This window comes from Heterodontus francisci, chromosome 37 (assembly GCF_036365525.1).
Source record: "Heterodontus francisci isolate sHetFra1 chromosome 37, sHetFra1.hap1, whole genome shotgun sequence".
NCBI classification, from domain to species: domain Eukaryota; kingdom Metazoa; phylum Chordata; class Chondrichthyes; order Heterodontiformes; family Heterodontidae; genus Heterodontus; species Heterodontus francisci.
In genome coordinates this window covers 3509786-3529949 of record NC_090407.1, presented here as the reverse complement: position 1 = coordinate 3529949, position 20164 = coordinate 3509786, and the positions used below count along the sequence as shown (strand labels likewise).

Genomic DNA, 20164 nt, shown 5'->3' with positions numbered 1-20164 from the left:
GCAGCCACAAACCTGTCGATGAGATTCTCCAGACACTCTTCAATGTGAGATGTTAATGCAGCATCGTCAGCAAAGCGGAGTTCCCTGATGAGGACTTTCTGTACTTTGGTCCTTGCTCTTAGGCGGGCAAGGTTGAACAACCTGCCACCTGATCTTGTGTGAAGGAAAATTCCTTCTTCTGAAGACTTGAACGCGTGTGAGAGCAGCAGGGAGAAGAAAATCCCAAACAGTGTAGGTGCGAGAACACAGCCCTGTTTCACGCCACTCAGGATAGGAAAGGTGTCTGATGAGGCGCCGCTATGCTGAATTGTGCCTTTTATATTGTCATGGAATGTGGTGATGATACTTAGTAGCTTTGGTGGACATCCGATCTTTGCTAGTATTCTGAAGAGACCACGTCTGCTGACGAGGTCAAAGGCTTTGGTGAGATCAATGAAAGCAATGTAGAGGGGCATCTGTTGTTCGCAGCATTTCTCCTGTAGCTGACGAAGGGAGAACAGCATGTCAATGGTCGATCTCTCTGCTCGAAAGCCACACTGTGCCTCAAGGTAGACACGCTCGGCCAGCTTCTGGAGCCTGTTTAAAACGACTCGAGTGAAGACTTTCCCCACTATGCTGAGCAGGGAGATTCCACGGTAGTTGTTGCAGTCACCGCGGTCACCTTTGTTTTTATAGAGGGTGATGATATTGGCATCGCGCATGTCCTGTGGTACTGCTCCCTCGTCCCAGCACAGGCGAAGCAGTTCGTAGAGTGCTGAGAGTATGGCAGGCTTAGCACTCTTGATTATTTCAGGGGTAATGTCGTCCTTCCCAGGGGCTTTTCCGCTGGCTAGAGAATCAATGGCATCACTGAGTTCCGATTTTGTTGGCTGTTCGTCCAGCTCATCCATGACTGGCAGAGACTGGGCTGCATTGAGGGCGGTCTCAGTGACAACATTCTCCCTGGAGTACAGTTCTAGGTAGTGCTCAACCCAGCGGTCCATTTGCTTGTGTTGGTCAGTGATTGTGTCCCCAGATTTAGATTTGAGGGGGGCGATCTTCTTGATGGTTGGCCCAAAAACTCTCTTAATGCCATCATACATTCCTCTGATGTTTCCGGTGTCGGAGGCCAGCTGAATATGACTGCATAGGTGTTGCCAGTAGTCATTTGCGCAGCGCCTGGCTGTTATTTGTGCAGCGCTTCTGGCTGTTTTAAGTGCTACGGATGTTAACTCGCTGGGGACTTTTTTGTAGTTCAGCAGTGCAATGCATTTAGCGGCTATATATAATATCAGGAAAATAAGTATTGTTTCACAAAGTCAATTTTCTGTTGTGCTGAGTATGTGTTTGGCAGTGCTTATCTTTAGGTTAAAGAATCCTTCAGCTTTGCAGGCAGAACTGGCAACATTTATCAATGCCAAGAAAATCGATTACCATATTGACTTTCTTGATGAACTGAGAACCAAGTGCTAAATCCAACCTGGTCCGAATTTTCCACTTTCTAAGCAACTTGTAAAAATTTGAATTTGTCCCTAATAATAACAGATATGTGCAGAGTGATCAAATTCCCATCAGAAAATTCTGTGATCCATTCAATTATTCCAGGTTAATTTCAGTATATAGCAAAGAATTGCTTCGACACTTTATAGAATAGATTGAAACAATGGTATACGAAATGCCTCATGTTGAAAATGTGCTTGGGAAAGTTATCTGAAAATAAAGCACAGACACTGAGAAATCGGGAACAAAAGCATCTCTCCATAGATACTCCCTGACCTGCTGAGTGTTACCAACATTTTCTGTTTTTATTACAGCGAAATTGAGGTAGCTGCCGTAATGACGTGGTTTAGAAGATTCTGTTCAAAATATGTTTTACTGAGTAAACAATACCAACAGTTTCCCATAGGTTCGCTCATGTTCCAAACCTTTTGAAATAGGCAGTAGTTCTAAGAATCTTCCTCAAATTGCATCAATTTTCTGGCATAACTCGTGGGCATGGATAGAAAATATGTTGGGAACATGTCCCACCAAGTCTTCGTCCATTTAAGGCCACATAGTGATCTTCTGGTGTCACTTCTACCGGGTGTTGGAAGTGCCACCCAAAAGAAGAAGACAGAAACAAATAAGGTATTTAATAATGAAGTGAAGTCATATTTTACTGTCAATGCTGCCATAGGACCACTGGATGTCAGTAATGCTAACACGTTACTGATGTCCAGTGTTGTTAGGGTCAGAATAAGCCTTTCAAAAATTAAGTGACCCACACCACAGGATACAATTGCATCCACTACTGGCACTTCATGCTGGGCCTAGGAAAGGACAGATGCTTTACCCCAGCCTGGATAAGGATGTCCCCTTTAAGGGTTAGACAAGAGCAGGCAGGTATATAAGGATGAGCATTTTACTTTCAAGTTTCTGAAGTGGCCTGAGGCTGAAGAGGAAAATTTCAGTGAAATAGTAGAGTATACCCAGTGCTGTTAACTACTGTTTAATTTGTTCAACAATGTTTCTTTCTGTCCTTTGTGAGAATGTATGTTCCCAATAAGGGATTTGTAAAAAAATTATGGGTAATTAATAACATGCTGTACAAAACTGAAATTCATCGATGTGAATTTAATTACTTAAGGTCGAGGAGGATCAAACCACTATAAAATAAGTGCACCAATAGCTGATAAATTCAGCATCATACTGAGAATTGAAACTCTCCCTTGAAGTATTTCTTCTGTTCCTTTTGTCAGGACTACACAATGACAGTTTTCCTACGTCAGATCTGGAAAGATGAACGGCTGTCTTACAACCACACTAACAAGACCCTGGGTTTGGACAGTCGTTTTGTGGATAAGCTGTGGTTACCAGACACCTACATAGTGAATGCAAAGTCAGCTTGGTTTCACGATGTTACAGTGGAAAACAAACTTATCAGGCTTCAGCCAGATGGAGTCATATTATACAGCATCAGGTTGGATTAAATGTATCTTCCAGCAGTTTAGTACTCCAAAATAGATAAGAGTCATAGAGCACCAAAACAGGCCCTTCGGCCCACTGAGTCTGCACCAACCATCAATCACCCATTTATACTAATCCTACATTAATCCCATTTTTCCCTCTTACATCCCCACCTTCCCCCTACCTACACTAGGGGCAATTCTTTTTACAATGGCCAATTTACCTATCAACTCACAAGTTTTTGGCATGTGGGAGGAAACCAGAACACCCGGAGGAAACCCACGCAGTCACAGGGAGAACTTGCAAACTCCGCACAGACAGTACCCAGAACCAAACCTGGGTCGCTGGAGCTGTGAGGCTGCGATGCTAACTACTATGTCACTGTAATATGTGGATAACTTTATAAACATGTTTGTTTCAATAATCAGAGCATTATATGGGTACTTTTATGAATTTGTGCTGCTAGTATGTTGTGTACGATTTCCTGACCATTAATGGTGCCTGTTGTGTGCTTGCATTTTTGATATGTTTCGTCGATGGGCAAAGCTAGCAATACTGTTGTGTAAAATTACCACTTGTGTGTGGAAGTTATTAGCCAATGTTCTGTTTTTTAAACTGCAAATTACAGAAATTTATAAACAAATAGGACATTTCCTTTTGCGTTGCTCATGGTAAGTTGGATGATTTGCCATTTTATAACGACAGGAATATTTTACCATGTAATGGACAAAGTATTATTCTGCTGTGAAGGTGCAGCTGCATTTACTTTGTCTTGTCCATGTAATCTAACTGTTGCCTATACAAAACATTGTGAATGCAAGTTTCCAGAATGGCATTTCCTTGCAAATTTCCAGTTTGTGGTCAAAAGGAACCAGCATGAATTGACTTTGTATTTTGACACCTTTACAGCATGACCTGTGAAGTGTGATGGACTCAAATTTATAAACAGATGCCCCAAGGAATTACTCACAATGAATCACAGCTTAGAATCAACAGTCTAATCCTGGTCTGTTTTATCTTTGCCAGAATTACTTCCACAGTTGCTTGTGACATGGACCTCACCAAGTACCCAATGGATGAGCAGGAATGCATGCTGGATCTTGAGAGTTGTGAGTTTATTTTATTACCAAGCATTATTCCTGTCTTCAGAGTTAATCTTGCTCTGCAATACCATCGCAGGGAGCCGTGTAGCAATGAGGAACTGTATGAGGGTTAGTGGGAGGTGTAGTGAAGGGTGTACTACAGAGGTAATGAAGGGTATACTTGATGGTTAGTGAGGAATGGGCTTGAGGATTAGTGTGGGGTGGACCTGAGAGTTAGTGTGCAGTGTTTGAGAGGGCTAATGAGGGTGTGCTTGTGGGTGGGTTTTAGGACCAGTAAGGGCTATCTCGAAGGCTTATTGAGGGGTGTACTGAAAGTTATGTGCACAGTAGAAGCTATTTATTTTTATTGCTGTGCTTTCAATGAACACACTGAGTAATTATACATAACAAGGGCTCAGATTTTATCTTTAGTATGTGCAACAGCTGAGACAATCTATAGAACCGGGGAATCATTTCAGAGAGGTGATTAGCAATTAATTTTATTTGATTTGTCTGACAAAGATGCATCATAAAATCATTGTGTTGATGGAAGATGATATCATCATAAATATGCAGATACCTCACATATTTATGTTCCTTAGCTGATGGGAGAGCTCCCTTTATATTTGTATATTTTCATCGCTGACTCGGAAGTGGCTGGTTAACCAAGGTCAGCGGAAGAATGCTGTCGTGTGATTTGCCTCTTAAGTCCTACCCTTTCCACTCTGAAAAGAAGTTAGATAAAAAGAGTAAAAAAAGTGGTCACTCCCAATGCCAGTTAGGGTGGTTTGGATTGTTAGTGATAATTTAGGGAACAGAAGGTGTGACAAAGAGGGTGAGACTGTTGGGTTGAAGTGATACATAGGTTCTCTTGGCCAAATCAGTCATATGCAGATGAAAAATATTCACATCTTGCACAAGGAAATCAAAGATTTGCTAATGGCATTTCTGTGTGCTATTTCATTCAAACCAATCTGATATTTATTGTTCCAGATGGCTATTCAGCAGACGATATTGTTTATAATTGGTCAGACAATCAGGATCAGATACATGGACTGGACCAAATTCAGTTGGCTCAGTTTACAATAACCAACTATTACTTTGTCACAGAAATGATGAATTTCAAATCAGGTAAGCACCAATTTCAGCAAATTAGCTACTCAGTGAAGTACAATAATGAACATGTATCTGTGGGTGTTAGCACCACCTGGACACTATGGTCAGTATCTCGGCCATTCTTTATGGTCTTTAGATTGGATAAATGGTGCAGTAATTATACTAAATGGGAATTGGATTTGGGTTGCATTCTGATTGTGATTGCAGCAAAACTGCTAATTGTTAGAGATTGGAATTTCAATGATACTCAATGGCATATCCACATGCCTGGGCTGTTTTTCCCTGTGACCTTTCCACTTTGGATGGACTACAGTAATGATGATATTTTCTGTGACATGAAAGGTTCTCTGTGCTCTTAACAGATACTTGCCAACTTCTGCGCTGATTTTTTTCGGGACAATCTCAATTTATACTTCCTTTTCCAAAGTTTATCCGACTGTGAGATGATCTTTGCAGTTCTATACTTGAATCTCATTGATTTATTTTCTTCTGACAATTGCCTAAAGCTTCCAATACTCCTCACATCACAGCATAAAAATTATCTTTCCTGCCTGCTGTCAGTGGCTGGTCTCACTTTGAGGAGTCAATCATTCTCCATTGGAGCTGAGACAAGCAGCAAGAAATACTTCCCAAGTAAGATCAGTTCAGGCTGAATGACAGTAATTGGCTCATCCTGCTGTGTCACTGCTCCTCCTATCCCCACAAATGTAATTCCAAACTTTGCTTTGCTGGGCCTCTTCTCCTCTATTACCAGTGGAAATGGTGGGAATATGCTTAGTGCCGACCCTCTGACCATTTCCAACCTACAATGGCAATCAGGCTCCTAGGACCCCGATTTGCATATTGAATTGGGTCTACTGCCAGAGTCAGGCAGGTGCTACAGAAGCCCTGTGGCAGGCTCCTTTCAAAATGGCGCCTGCTGCATCATCAAGATTAACAGGATGGTTAGGCTACTGATGTCACTTTGAGGGTGTAACCATCCCTGTTAAGTTAAAATCAAGCCCAGGACTAATATTGCAATAGTAAAGACACTAAAACATCAGAAACAGGTTTACATAGAAACATAGAAAATAGGAGCAGGAGTAGGCCATTCGGCCCTTTGAGCCTGCTCCGCCATTCATTATGATCATGGCTGATCATCCAACTCAGTAACCTGTGCCCGCTTTCCCCCCATATCCTTTGATCCCTTTCACCCCAAGAGCTATATCTAACTCCTTCTTGAAAACATACAATGTTTTGGCCTCAACTGCTTTCTGTGGTAGCGAATTCCACAGGCTCACCACTCTCTGGGTGAAGAAATTTCTCCTCATCTCAGTCCTGAAAGGTTTACCCTGTATCCTTAGACTATGACCCCTGGTTCTGGACTCCCCCACCATCGGGAACATCCTTCCTGCATCTACCCTGTCAAGTCCTGTTAGAATTTTATAGGTTTCTATGAGATCCCCCCTCACTCTTCTGAACTCCAGCGAATATAATCCTAACCGACTCAATCTCTCCTCATACGTCAGTCCCACCATCCCAGGAATCAGTCTGGTAAACCTTCACTTACTCTTAATATTAGTCATAAACTGTTACACAAAACAGCTAAACACAATTTGTTATCCCTTCTTCTTCTTTCAGATTTTCTATCTTTGTCCTTTTTATATTTTAACTTCAATATTATTCCTTCCCATCTATTCTAACTTGATCTGTTTTATCACTTTTTCCCTAGGTTTTAAATTTATAATGTTAAATTTTTTTCGTTCTTGGAATGTGAGCATCGCTGGCAAAGCCAGCATTTATTACCCATCCTTAATTGTCCTTGAGCAGGCGGTGGTGAGCCGCGTACAACTGAATGGCTTGCTAGGCCATTTCAGAGGATATTTACTCTTTTATCTTTCTGCTCTCACTATCTATTTTATTGATAGTAGAATGGTTGTTATGGATGTGGCCCAGTCATCTTTAATATCATGAAACTCACATTGAAGCCAGAATGGGCGGCACAGTGGCGCAGTGGTTAGCACCGTGGCCTCACAGCTCCAGGGACCTGGGTTCGATTCTGGGTACTGCCTGTGCAGAGTTTGCAAGTTCTCCCTATGACTGCGTGGGTTTTCGCCGGGTGCTGCGGTTTCCTCCCACATCCAAAGACTTGCAGGTGATAGGTAAATTGGCCATTGTAAATTGCCCCTAGTGTAGGTAGGTGATAGGGAATATGGGATTACTGTAGGGTTAGTATAAATGTGTGGTTGTTGGTCAGCACAGACTCAGTGGGCCGAAGGGCCTGTTTCAGTGCTGTATCTCTAAATAAAAATAAATAAATAAAATGCTGTTGGTGCCAACGTGCCAACTCCTCCATGGTGCTCATCGGGTTAAAAGTTGGACACGGGGTGGGGGCGTTTAATTCATTTTGGTTTTTGACCCAGTTTTCCAAACAATATTGTTTACAAGTGTGCCAGGTGAAGGGGATTAGTGAATTCAGTGAACTTGGGTTTTTACTTCATATCTTCAATTCAATAGCTCACAGTTTTTAATTCCACTGATCGCAGATGCCATCCCAGTTTACAAATAGCTGTTTGAGTGAGACTGTTTTCACTGATCTTTTAACCCTTATTATAACATAACCACTACTCAGTCAAATGTCAGGGACATAACTGCAAAGAATCCACTCTGGCTTTACTCGAGGTTGGCATATTCACATTGGCAAACACCAATAGAATCTGATTTCCCAACACCTTACAATCCTTGGGAGGAGCTAAAACATAACACTCTGAACTTAATTTTTACTCTTAACTTGAATTTAACATCTCTTTAATATAAAATGTCGCCAAATGCTGATTCATAGAATAATGTAACTGCTGTGGAGGATATAATAGATAGAGAGATACAGCACTGAAACAGGCACTTCGGCCCACCGAGTCTGTGCCGACCATCAACCACCCATATATACTAATCCTGCATTAATCCCATATTCCCTACCACATCCCCACCATTCTCCTACCACCTACCTACACTAGGGGCAATTTACAATGGCCAATTTACCTATCAACCTGCAAGTCTTTGGCTGTGGGAGGAAACTGGAGCACCCAGCGGAAACCCATGCAGTCATAGGGAGAACTTGCAAACACCACACAGACAGTACCCTGAACTGAACCCGGGTTGCTGGAGCTGTGAGGCTGTGGTGCTAACCACTGCACCACTGAATAAAATAATTCCTGTTACCTGTCCAGTTATTAAGACCAGGTAGGGATGGATGACCATGGTCATTGCAGCATCTGTCTCATAAAAGACAGATGGCTCAGAGGAAGGGAAGTACAGAGTTAAAATAGGAACAGTCAGACTGAAGGCACAAAAAACATATAAAACAACCTTTATCCTTGATCTTTTATTAGAATTCTGCCAAATATGTAGGAGATTCAGTTCATCCAAACTGACTAATCCAGCTGGCTCATAAAGAGGGATTTAATTAAGCAGCAACAAGTAAGATGGCTTTTTTTGTTATTTATATGCAGAAACAGATTCCCATCAGGTTAAATGATTCAAGTCATCTTTGCAGTTTCTTCCTGTTTCATCCCTCTGTTCTCTCTTTGTTCTCTGCCCACTTCCCCTGAGGATGCTGGGGCAAAACTTTTATCACCTTGGCTATCTCTCACAGCACACCTAATGCCTCCAGACAGTGAGTTCCAGCAGCTTATTTGACCTGGTGAACAAACAAGCCTGATTTGGCCCTCAATCCACATTCAGACACACACACACTTCCCAGCAGGAGTCACTGGACAGTGACCAGGAGCAGGAACATTCTGCAGCTTTCTAACATTGATGTGCTTAAGCTCAGCTGATTCACCACATAGTGAGCATTAAAGCTGCAGCCTTCCTGAGCCAGTATAATTCAGTTCCACCCATGGTGCTGCTTTTAGCAATTGAGTCATTGGGTGCTGCAGTGAACATTTAAAGCTCTGTCAGATGCCCTTCCAAAGCTAGTGCTGGAAGCAGAATCCATAACCGTCTTTTAAAAGAATGTGGATAAATAATTGTAAAGGAAAAGTTTAAAAGGGTGTGGGAGAAGGGGAGGGAATGAATTGAAGTCAATAGCTTTCAGAGCAGCAGCACCAACCCAATAAGCTAAATGTCCTTTAGGGAGGGAAATTGGCCGTCCTTACCTACACTGGCCTATATGTGACTCCAGACCCACAGCAATGTGGTTTGCTCTTAACTGCTCTCTAAAATGGCCTAACAAGGCACTGAGTTGTGCAGGGATGGACAATAAATGCTGGCCTTGCCAGCAATGGCCACATCGCATAAATTAATTAAAAAAGGCCTCTTGCTGTGCTGCAAAATTCTAATATTATATTACTAATAAAATGTGTAGAATGTTCTGAACTATTTAAGCTTTCTCAGCAAAATTTGATTGTAAGATCCACCCCACCCCCTGTCTTAGTATTTTGTGATATTGAGTCACACAAACGAGGAAAGTTCTGGTTTGATCCCAGTTTTAGCTGCAGTGATGGAAGGAATCCTACAGTTGGCGTCAGCGTCCATGAGCATCAGAAGGGATTAATCTGACAGAATTCCCACTCCAAATCACCATTCTTTAGCCAGTGCTGAAAAATACCTGTGTACAAATGCACATTGTCTTTAATGCCCTTGCTCCCCTTCCCCAGGTGAACTATTGATGACACTTACTACCCATAAACATGAAGAAAGGTCACTTGGGTGAGATACTTGAGGTTGCTCCGTACCTATGGAACTGCACGGGAGAATGAGCCAGCACCTTCAGGAAAGGAAGAATCATAGAGTCAGAGCTATACAGCAAGAAACAGGCCCTTCGACCCATTGTGTCTCTGCCAGCTATCAAGCACCCAACTACTCTAATCCCATTTTCCAGCCCTTGGCCCATAGCCTTGTATGCTATGGAGAGAAAAGGGACACAAAATGACTGTGTTGATGCCTGTTGTAACCACAAGTACTTACACAAATTATCGGTAGTAAATCTTTCTGAGGTCTTCTAGGATTAATTCTTTGTTGGTTGTCCAGCAGGTCGATTTCCACGGCTAAGTCTTCATTTCCAGTTGCGGAGGAACAGAGGTGTTTACATCATTCAATCGTACATGCCGTCCATCTTGCTGGTGGCAATGTCTTGGGTATCATTCTGGATTAGTCAGTCGGCAGTGCCTGCACGTGTTTCCTTAGGTGAATATATTCATCAGCTCACCCTTGACTTCTAAAGCCAATTAACAGTTCACTTTCATTACTATTTTGTTTTTACTATTTTACTATTTTCCAGCACTTGGCCCGTAGCCTTGTATGCTATGGCATTTCAAGTGCTCATCTAAATACTTCTTAAATGTTGTGAGGGTTCCTGCCTCTACCACGCCTTCAGGCAGTGTGTTCCAGATTCCAACCACCCTCTGAGTGAAGATTTTTTCCCTTAAATCCCCTCTAAACCTCCTGCCCCTTACCTTAAATCTATGCCCCCTGGTTATTGATGCTTCCACTAAGGAAAAAGTCTCTTCCTATCTAACCTATCTATGCCCCTCATAATTTTGTATACATCAATCAGGTCCCCCCTCAGCCTTCTCTGCTCGAAGGAAAATAACCCTAGCCTATCCAGTCTCTCTTCATAGCTGAAATGTTCCAGCCCAGGCAACATCCTGGTGAATCTCCTCTGCACCCTCTCCAGTGCAATCACATCCTTCCTGTAGTGTGGCGACCAGAACTGTACACAGTACTCCAGCTGTGGCCGAACTAGCATTTTATACAGCTCCATCATAATCTCCCTGCTCTTATATTCTGTGCCTCGGCTAATAAAGGCAAGTATCCCATATGCCTTCCTAACCACCTTATCTACCTGTGCTGCTGCCTTCAGTGATCAATGGACAAGTACACCAAGGCCCCTCTGACCCTCTGTACTTCCTAGGGTCCTACCATCTATTGTATATTCCCTTGCCTTGTTAGTCCTCCCAAAATGCATCACCTCACACTTCTCAGGATTAAATTCCATTTGCCACTGCTCTGCCCATCTTACCAGCCCATCTATATTGTCCTGTAATCTAAGGCTTTCCTCCTCACTATTTACGACACCACCAATCTTCCTGTTATCTGTGAACTTACTGATCATACCTCCTATATTCACGTCTAAATCATTAATGTACACGACAAACAGCAAGGGTCCCACCACCAATCCCTGCGGTACACCACTGGTCACAGGCTTCCAATTGCAAAAACAACCCTCGACCATCACCCTCTGCCTCCTGCCATTAAGCCAATTTTGGATCCAATTTGCCAAATTATGTTGGATCGCATGGGCTCTTACCTTCTTAACCAATCTCCCATGCGGGACCTTTTCAAAAGCCTTAGAGAAGTCCATGTAGACTACATCAACTGTTTTACCCTCATCTACACATTTAGTCACCTTCTCAAAAAATTCAATCAAATTTGTTAGACACGATCTCCCCCTGACAAAGCCATGCTGACTATCCTTGATTAATCCCTGCCTCTCCAAGTGGAGATTTATCCTGTAACTCAGAATTTTTTCCAATAATTTCCCTACCACTGATGTTAGACTCACTGCTCTGTAATTACCTGGTTTATCCCTACTACCCTTCTTGAATAATGGTATCACATTCGCTGTCCTCCAGTCCTCTGGCACCTCTCCTGTGGCCAGAGCGAATTTGGAAATTTGTGTCAGAGCCCCTGCTATCTCCTCCCTTGCCTCACATAACAGCCTGGGATACATCTCATCTGGGCCTGGGGATTTATCCACTTTTAAGCCCGCTATAACCGCTAATACCTCCTCTCTTTCAATGCTAATTTGTTCAAGTATATCACAATCCCCCTCCCTGATCTCTACACCTACATCGTCCTTCTCCATAGTGAACACAGATGAAAAATAATCATTTAAAACCTCACCTATGTCTCCCGGCTCCACACACACATTGCCACTTTGGTCCCTAATGAGTCCTATTCTTTCCTTGGTTATCCTCTTGCCCTTAATATACTTATAAAACACCTTGGGATTTTCCTTTTTCATGCCCCCTACACATATATTTTTGAGTCCTTTAAATGCCTTTAAAATATTCTACTATAATAGTACAGTACTGATGCGGTCAGTGCAGCACTTCTGAAGATGCCTTCTTTAGGATGAGATGTTAAACCGAAGCTGTACCTGCCTTTTCTGGAGGACATATAAAGTTCAATAACTGTGTGAAACAGAGCAGCAAATTCTCCTGGTAATATGATCAACAACTGCCCCTCAACCAAGCAAAATTATCTTGCCATTTATCTCAGTTTTAGGAGTGCAAATTGGCTGCTATGTTTCCCTACATTACTATAATAACTATACTTTAAAAGTACCTCATTGTAGAGTGCTTTGTGACAATCTGAGCTCACGAAAGGCATTGATTTGATGTATTCTTTCTTCACCTGTGACCTGTGATCCTTGTGAGAGCGGCTTCTTGCTAGGAGTGCCAATTGCAGAGTCAGCCCTGCAGTTTTATAGCAGAGCATTTAGAGAACAGTGGTAGAATCGGGCAGAGTCAGCATGGATTTACGAAAGGGAAATCATGCTTGACAAATCTATTAGAATTCTTCGAGGATGTAACTAGTAGAGTTCATGAGGGGGAGCCAGTGGATGTGGTTTATTTGGACTTTCAGAAGGCTTTTGACAAAATCCCACATAAGAGATTAGCATGTAAAATTAAAGCGCATGGGATTGGGGGTAGTGTATTGCAATGGATAGAAAATTGGTTGGCAGACAGGAAACAAAGAGCAGGGATAAATGGGTCTTTTTCAGAATGGCAGGCAGTGACTAGTGGGGTACCGCAGGGATCGGTGCTAGGATCCCAACTATTCACAATATACATGAATGATTTAGATGAGGGAACTAAATGTAATATCTTCAAATTTGCAGATGACACAAAACTGGGTGGGAGGGTGAGCTGTGAGGAGGATGCAGAGAGGCTTCAGGGTGATTTGGACAAGTTGAGTGGGCTAATGCATGGCAGAAGCAGTATAATGTGGATAAATGTGAGGTTATCCACTTTGGTAGCAAAAACAGGAAGGCAGATTATTATCTGAACGGCTATAAACTGAGAGAGGGGAATATGCAGCGAGACCTGAGTGTTCTCGTACACCAGTCGCTGAAGGTAAGCATGCAGGTCTAACAGGCAGTAAAAAAGGCAAATGGTATGTTGGCCTTCATAGCGAGAGGATTCGAGTACAGGAGCAGGGATGTCTTGCTGCAATTATACAGGGCCTTGGTGAGGCCACACCTGGAATACTGTGTGCTGTTTTGGTCTCCTTATCTGAGGAAGGATGTTCTTGCTATAGAGGGAGTGCAGCAAAGGTTTACCAGACTGATTCCTGAGATGGCGGGACTGATGTATGAGGAGAGATTGAGTCAGTTAGGATTATATTCGCTGGAGTTCAGAAGAGTGAGGGGGGAACTCATAGAAACCTATAAAATTCTAACAGGACTTGATGAGGTAGATGCAGGAAGGATGTTCCCGATGGTGGGGGAGTCCAGAACCAGGGGTCATAGTCTAAGGATATGGGATAAACCTTTCAGGACTGAGATGAGGTGAAATTTCTTCACCCAGAGAGTGGTGAGCCTGTGGAATTTGCTACCACAGAAAGCAGTTGAGGCCAAAACATTGTATGTTTTCAAGAAGGAGTTAGATACAGCTCTTGGGTCTAAAGGGATCAAAGGGTATGGGGCGAAAGCGGGAACAGGTTACTGAGTTGGATGATCAGCCATGATCATAATGAATGGCGGAGCAGGCTCGAAGGGCCGAATGGCCTACTCCTGCTCCTATTTTCTATGTTTCTATGTCTCAAAGCTCGCAGTTTGTTCTAAGGTACTTCCCAAAATGAGATAACATGAAAAAATATATCATTTTTAATATCGGAGATTGTAATGCAAAATTAGTTCAATTTAAGAAGTAGGAGCAGGAGAAGGCCCTATGTCTTCTCGAGCCTGCTCTGCTACTCAATAAATTCATGGCTGATCTTCTACCTCAACTCCATTTATTTGCTTTGAGAGCATGAGTGAATGTCTAGAGGCACAAGGTGCTGTCAGACTAAACTGGGTTAACCTTGGCTACAACTGTATGGGCAACCTGTGATGCAAACAAATGCAACATCGCTTGTACTATTATATTTTGGTTATGAAAGAGAATTGGAAGCTGAATTTTTGAAGTTTGCCTTCTGTGCAGAAATAAGATTTGAGATCAGAAGGAATTTATTTCCCCTCAGGGTGGTGAAATTTTGGAATAGGCTCCCACTTAAAGTAGTTAATGCTGTGCCAATTAAAACCATTTTAAACAAAGAGGTGGAACGACTATCTGATTATGAATGGAATGCAGAGTGTTAAGGAAAACTCCACATAGGGGTGATTTAGAGTGGTGGGGCAGGATTTCCCCTGTGGGCTTCTGAACCCCGCCATCAAGCTCAAATGTGGGTCAGAAGCCTGCACAGTGCGGGAAACAGTCACTCAATGGGATTTTCCCAGAGCGGCCAATTAATGTCAGAGTGCAGACTCGCCATCCAATTAATGGGTGGGCTCTTGAAGCAGGAGAACCAATCAAAGGCCTTCTAGCTTGACAGCAGTAGCAGGATGCAATGGAGGGTAAGTGTACAGAGAGGGTGCTTCCAAATGGAGACACTCTCCAACTTTTTTAAATTTTACATGAAAAATTGCTTTTGCAGCAAGGCCACCACAGTGGGGGGAGGGGCAACCCCTCTACTGGGCAGCCTTTGGCTGCTGCTGCAGTCAGGGAGGGCCTCTAAGCCTGGCTGGAGCGCTGCCCCTCCCCCAACATCCTGGTCTGTCTCCAGGCAGCTAGACGGGCCCCCTGCCAGCTCCAGGAACCTGGAGGCTTACTGGAAAATCCCAGTAGGCCTCCGTTAACAGGCCTTAATAGGCCTTTAATTGGTGTAATCGGCTACTGCCATATGTAGGCAGATGGATCTGTGCCCCACCATCCTGCCTCCAGGAAATTGGTCCAGGGGTGGAATGAAGCCAGGGAACCGGCACGCAGGCTGGCAGCACTATCTAGTGCCTGCCTGCCTCCATTCCTGACTTGGGGGTGTGCTGAAAATCTGGCCAGTGGCTCCTGAACTATTTGGAACATTGAAATATCATGCCAGGAAAAGCAATTGTCTGGAACATTTCTTTATAGAATATGATTTTTCTATGTATCATATCCGGAGGGATATGTTCTCACACTCCTGACACAAGGCTTTACACGGTGGAAGTGCATGTCCGGAATTTGACACAGAGCTCAGTGAGCCCAATTTGTGGCCCACATGATTTTCTATCATTAAAATGAATGGGGAGAAGACTGTATATGCTACAAGACATACAGACCGACTATGAAGCCTCATATCCCCTTGTGTGCTCCCATGCCAGCGCAGACTTGATGGGCCGAATGGCCTCCTTCTGTGCTGTAACAATTCAGTGATTAGTCAAAGCTCTGAGCCAGGAGTGCTAAATCACACAATTGACTTTTGAAGAGTGTTGTAACAAGGGTATTCTGGAGATTTGCTCAGTTTACCTTTTGACTCCCTGACTGGTATGAAATGATCGGGGTACGAGTTCCCAATTAAAAAAAAACTACATAAGAGGTGATTCCATAATCTGGATGTGTACTAAACACATCTCGAGAAACTGAGCTGCAAAAATGGAAAATCATGGACTGAACACTCGCCATTTCCTGGGATGTGCTGCCTGTGAGTGTCTTTCCTTAATGGGAGCATTGAACTGTGGATTGCCCTACAAGTCTTTAAAAGAAACTGGTTTAAATGGTTCTTGATTTAAAATGTTCTTGTGCAATTATGCACATTGCACTACTGATTAAAGTTTAATAAACAGATAAATTCTGTGGCAAGAAACATAAACTATCAACTCATCCCATCACTTTAAATGGCTGATTTATTTGAAACTGTTCCTTCCAGGTATCACAACAGTGTTGACCATGACAACACTGATGATCAGTGCAAGGAAATCTCTACCCAGGGCATCAGCTATTAAAGCACTGGATGTGTACTTCTGGATCTGCTATGTCTTTGTCTTTGCTGCTCTAGTTGAGTATGCGTTTGCCCACTTCAATGCAGACTACATGCGAAAGCAGCGTGCAAAGATTAAGGGAAATAAATTATGTGCGGAGGTGAGTAGTAATGTAACGCAGCATTGAATTAGTTCAAAGAGTAAATACACATTTTAGGCTGAGATCATGTCGTGCAAACAAGGGTGTGAAACAGTTTTAATTGGTTAGAATCTGAAATCAAACCTCAACTGAGATTTAGATTTGTCTCCCCTGAAGATGCTGACTCATGCTGTCCCTGCCTCCTCTGCCTTACTCAATTAACTGTTCTTCACGTGTGAATTTAGACTGTGGGAGGCAGTGCAATCAGTCTTGGTTATGTCTTCACCCAGTGTTCTCAAACACAGAATATTTATCAGGATACTGCATAACGTTCAGAAATGGAAACCCTTGCTGACGTTTCCCGTTTATACCGGGGACGCTGAAGGGAATTGTAACACTCCTATTGCAGTACAAACCGAGATCAGCTAACATCATGGAGCAGGACACAAACCTGAAACCTTTCTAGGCTCAGACTGCACTAGGCAATGAGCAGCCACTTGAGTCATTGGCGAAGTTCTAGCATTTGTTTATTGATAGTTGATATTGTCAATATATCTGATAAAGTTGTTCTTTTGGTGCATTGTACGAATTTCAGCTTATATGTGCTTGCAGTATTTGTACCTCTCAACATCCTCTTTATTATAGGCAATTAAAAGAAACGGAAAGGATGCAATAGTTCTGTTCTCCTTGTCAGCAGCTGGGTTGAACCAGGAATTGCTTATGTCCAACAGATTGCACCGGGCTCATAGGATTCTCCGTGGAGATGAAGTTGAAAATGGAAAGACAAGAGTAAATAAGCATAACCCAAAGCTTAACAAAAAGCTTACACTGAAATCCGTTTTCAAACCTATTGATTCTGACACGATTGATATTTATGCAAGAGCCGTCTTTCCAGCTGCTTTTGCTGCAGTCAATATCATCTACTGGGTCGCTTATACCATGTAAGTGGGATGCACCAGTGCGGCCTGGAAACTGGTCCCATCACAATATTGTATAGGAAGACACAACCTGTACATCAACACAGAACAAATGCATGATGCCAAACCTCCAGAACCTTTGAGCTGGATGCTTTTGATATGTCAAGGAAACATTTGATAAATGTATATAAATACTAAATAATGAAATGTGATTAATGCCTGATGTGATGAGTTATCTGTGCTCCATTATCCTTTGTATATTGATTTTTGCCCTCAACAACCTTGATGTCTTAAAACTGAATTAAATCAGCAAATCATCTGATGTGAATATGCAAACAATCTGTACTTTGGAAATAATAAAGCTCATTTAACTTAACAGTGTTGGATAGTTTATATATTTAATATAGTTAATAAAAATTCAATTAATTAATAAAAATTTGGAATTGAAATCTAGTCTCAGTAATGGTGCTATGAAACTACCATCGATTGCCGAAAAAACCCATCTGGTTCACTAATGTCCTTTAAGGAAGGAAATCTGCCGTCCTTACCTGGTCTGGCCTACATGTGACTCCAGACCCACAGCAATGTGGTTGACTCTTAACTGCCCTCTTAAATGGCCTAGCAAGCCACTCAGTTGTACAAAACCGCTAGACAAAATTTGAAAAGAAATAAAACAGGACGGAAAATTTAGCATTGACCTAGGCACCAGAAATAACAACGACAAACCCAGCCCTGTCGATCCTGCATAGTCCTTCTTATTAACAGCCGGGGACTTGTGACCTGAAATAGCCATACTCATAGAAACATATCTTACATCCAATGTCCTAGACACCACCATCATCATCCCTGGATATTTCCTGTCCTACGAGCAGGACAGAGCTACCAGAAGTGGCGGCACAGTGGTAAACAGTCGGGAGGCAGTTGCCCTGGGAGTCCTCAACATTGACTGTGGAACACATTAAGTCTCATGACATCAGGTCGAACATGGGCAAGGAAACCTCCTGCTGATTACCACCTACCGCCCTCCCCCCCTCAGCTGATGAATCAGTGCTTCTCCATTTTGAACACCACTTGGAAGAAGCACTGAGGGTTAAAGGCCTGCTACCCGAACCGAACCCGATGGGACCTGACGACGTGTGTCGGGCTCGGGTCGGGTCGCTCTTCCGGGTCTGGCTTTCAGGGTCAGGTCAGGCCGGGTCCTGGTCAGACACACACAGTAAGTATTACATTTTGCTCTGCTGGGAAGTTGAGTTTAGTAAGTATCAAAAGTTGAAAAGCCTACCTGAGCTTGGAGTCCGGGACGTCAAGGAGGGAAATTCTGAGTCTGCACAGTGAGCGAGTGAGTATCTCTATGACTTCATCGCGCTCATGCTGCAGCTTCCTGCAGATTTGGACTCGCAAGGTAGGTAAAGTGAACATTCTGGTGGTCGGGTTGGGCTTGGGTCGGGTTGGGTGCGGGAAAAAATGGAGGGACTCGGGCCAGGTCGGGCTTGGGTCCGATGTGGTTCTGTCGGGTTCGGGTTGGGTTTTTTTTTCCTGACCTGAGCAGAACTTTACTGAGGGTGGCAAGGGCACAGAATGTACTCTGGGTGGGGGACTTCAATGTCCATCACCAAGAGTGGCTTGTTAACACCACGACTAACTGAGCTGGCTGCATCCTGAAGGACATATCTGCCAGACTGGATCTGCAGCAGGTGGTGAGGGAACCAACAAGAAGGAAAAACCTACCAGACCTTATCCTCACCAATTTACCTGTGGCAAATGCATCTGTCCATGACAGTATTGGTAGGAGTGACCACTACACAATCCTTGTGAAAACGAAGTCCCATCTTCACACTGAGAATACCCTTCATCGTGTTGTGTGGCACTACAACTGTGCTAAATGGGATAGATTCAGAACAGATCTGGCAACTCACAATTGGGCATCCATGAGGTGCTGTGGGCCACCAGCAGCAGCAGAATTGTATTCAACTACCATCTGTAACCTCATGGCCCGGCATATCCCCCACTCTACCATTACCATCAAGCCAAGGGATCAACCCTGGTTCAATGAAGAGTGCGGGAGAACATTCCAGGAGCAGCAACAAGCATACCTCAAAATGAGGTGTCAGCCCGGTGAAGCGACAACACAGGACTACTTGCATGCCAAACATCGGAAGCAGCATGCGATAAGACAGAGCTAAGTGATTCCACAACAGATCAGATCAAAGCTCTGCAGTCTTGCCACATCCAGTCGTAATGGTGGTGAATAATTAAACAACTAACAGGAGGAGGAGGCTCCACAAATATCCCATCCTCTATGAAGGGGGAGCCCAGCACATCAGTGCAAAAGAAAAGGCTGAAGCATTTGCGACCATCTTCAGCCAGAAGTTCCGAGTGGATGATTCATCTCGGTCTTGTCCTGAGATCCCAGCATCACAGATGCCAGTCTTCAACCAATTTGATTCACTCCATGTGATATATATTAATTAAATATTAACAATTATATTAGCTATTTAATGTGTATATATATAAAAGATTTGGACATAAATGTAGCGAGCATGATCAAGAAGTTTGCAGATGACACAAAGATTGGCCGTGTGGTAGATAGTGAGGAGGATAGTTGTAGGCTGCAGGAAGATATCAATGGACTGGTCAGGAGGGCAGAAAAGTGGCAAATGGAATTCAACTCGGAGAAGTGTGAGGTGATACATTTGGGGAGGTCAAACAAGGCAAAGAAATACACAATTAATGGGAGAATACTGAGAGGTGTAGAGGAAGTGAGGGACCTTGGAGTGAATGTCCACAGATCCTTGAAGATAGCAGGACAGGTTGATAAAGTGGTTAAGACTGCATATGGAATCCTTACCTTTATTAGCCGAGGTATAGAATATAAGAGCCAGGGAGGTTATGCTGGAACTGTATAACTCATTGGTTAGGCCACAACTTGAGTACTGTGTGCAGTTCTGGTCACCTCATTACAGAAAGGATGTAATTGCACTGGAGAGGGTACAGAGGAGATTTA

General features: G+C 43.2%; 1 protein-coding gene across 2 annotated transcripts in view; it reads left to right on the top strand.

Annotated features, from left to right (window-relative positions):
* gabrd (gamma-aminobutyric acid type A receptor subunit delta) overlaps positions 1 to 17441 on the top strand; it is a 46651-nt gene extending 29210 nt beyond the window's left edge. The window contains exons 4-9 of one of the 2 annotated variants that reach the window (XM_068016752.1): positions 2718 to 2938; positions 3952 to 4034; positions 5001 to 5138; positions 10137 to 10289; positions 16053 to 16264; positions 16889 to 17441. In XM_068016752.1, the coding sequence (XP_067872853.1) occupies positions 2718 to 2938; positions 3952 to 4034; positions 5001 to 5138; positions 10137 to 10289; positions 16053 to 16264; positions 16889 to 17188 (1107 nt within the window). In that variant the 3' untranslated portion in view covers positions 17189 to 17441. Of the gene's footprint in view, positions 1 to 2717; positions 2939 to 3951; positions 4035 to 5000; positions 5139 to 10133; positions 10290 to 16052; positions 16265 to 16888 lie in introns of both variants that reach the window. The other variant, XM_068016751.1, reaches the window with a different exon arrangement.
* The last annotated feature ends 2723 nt before the right edge of the window (positions 17442 to 20164 follow it).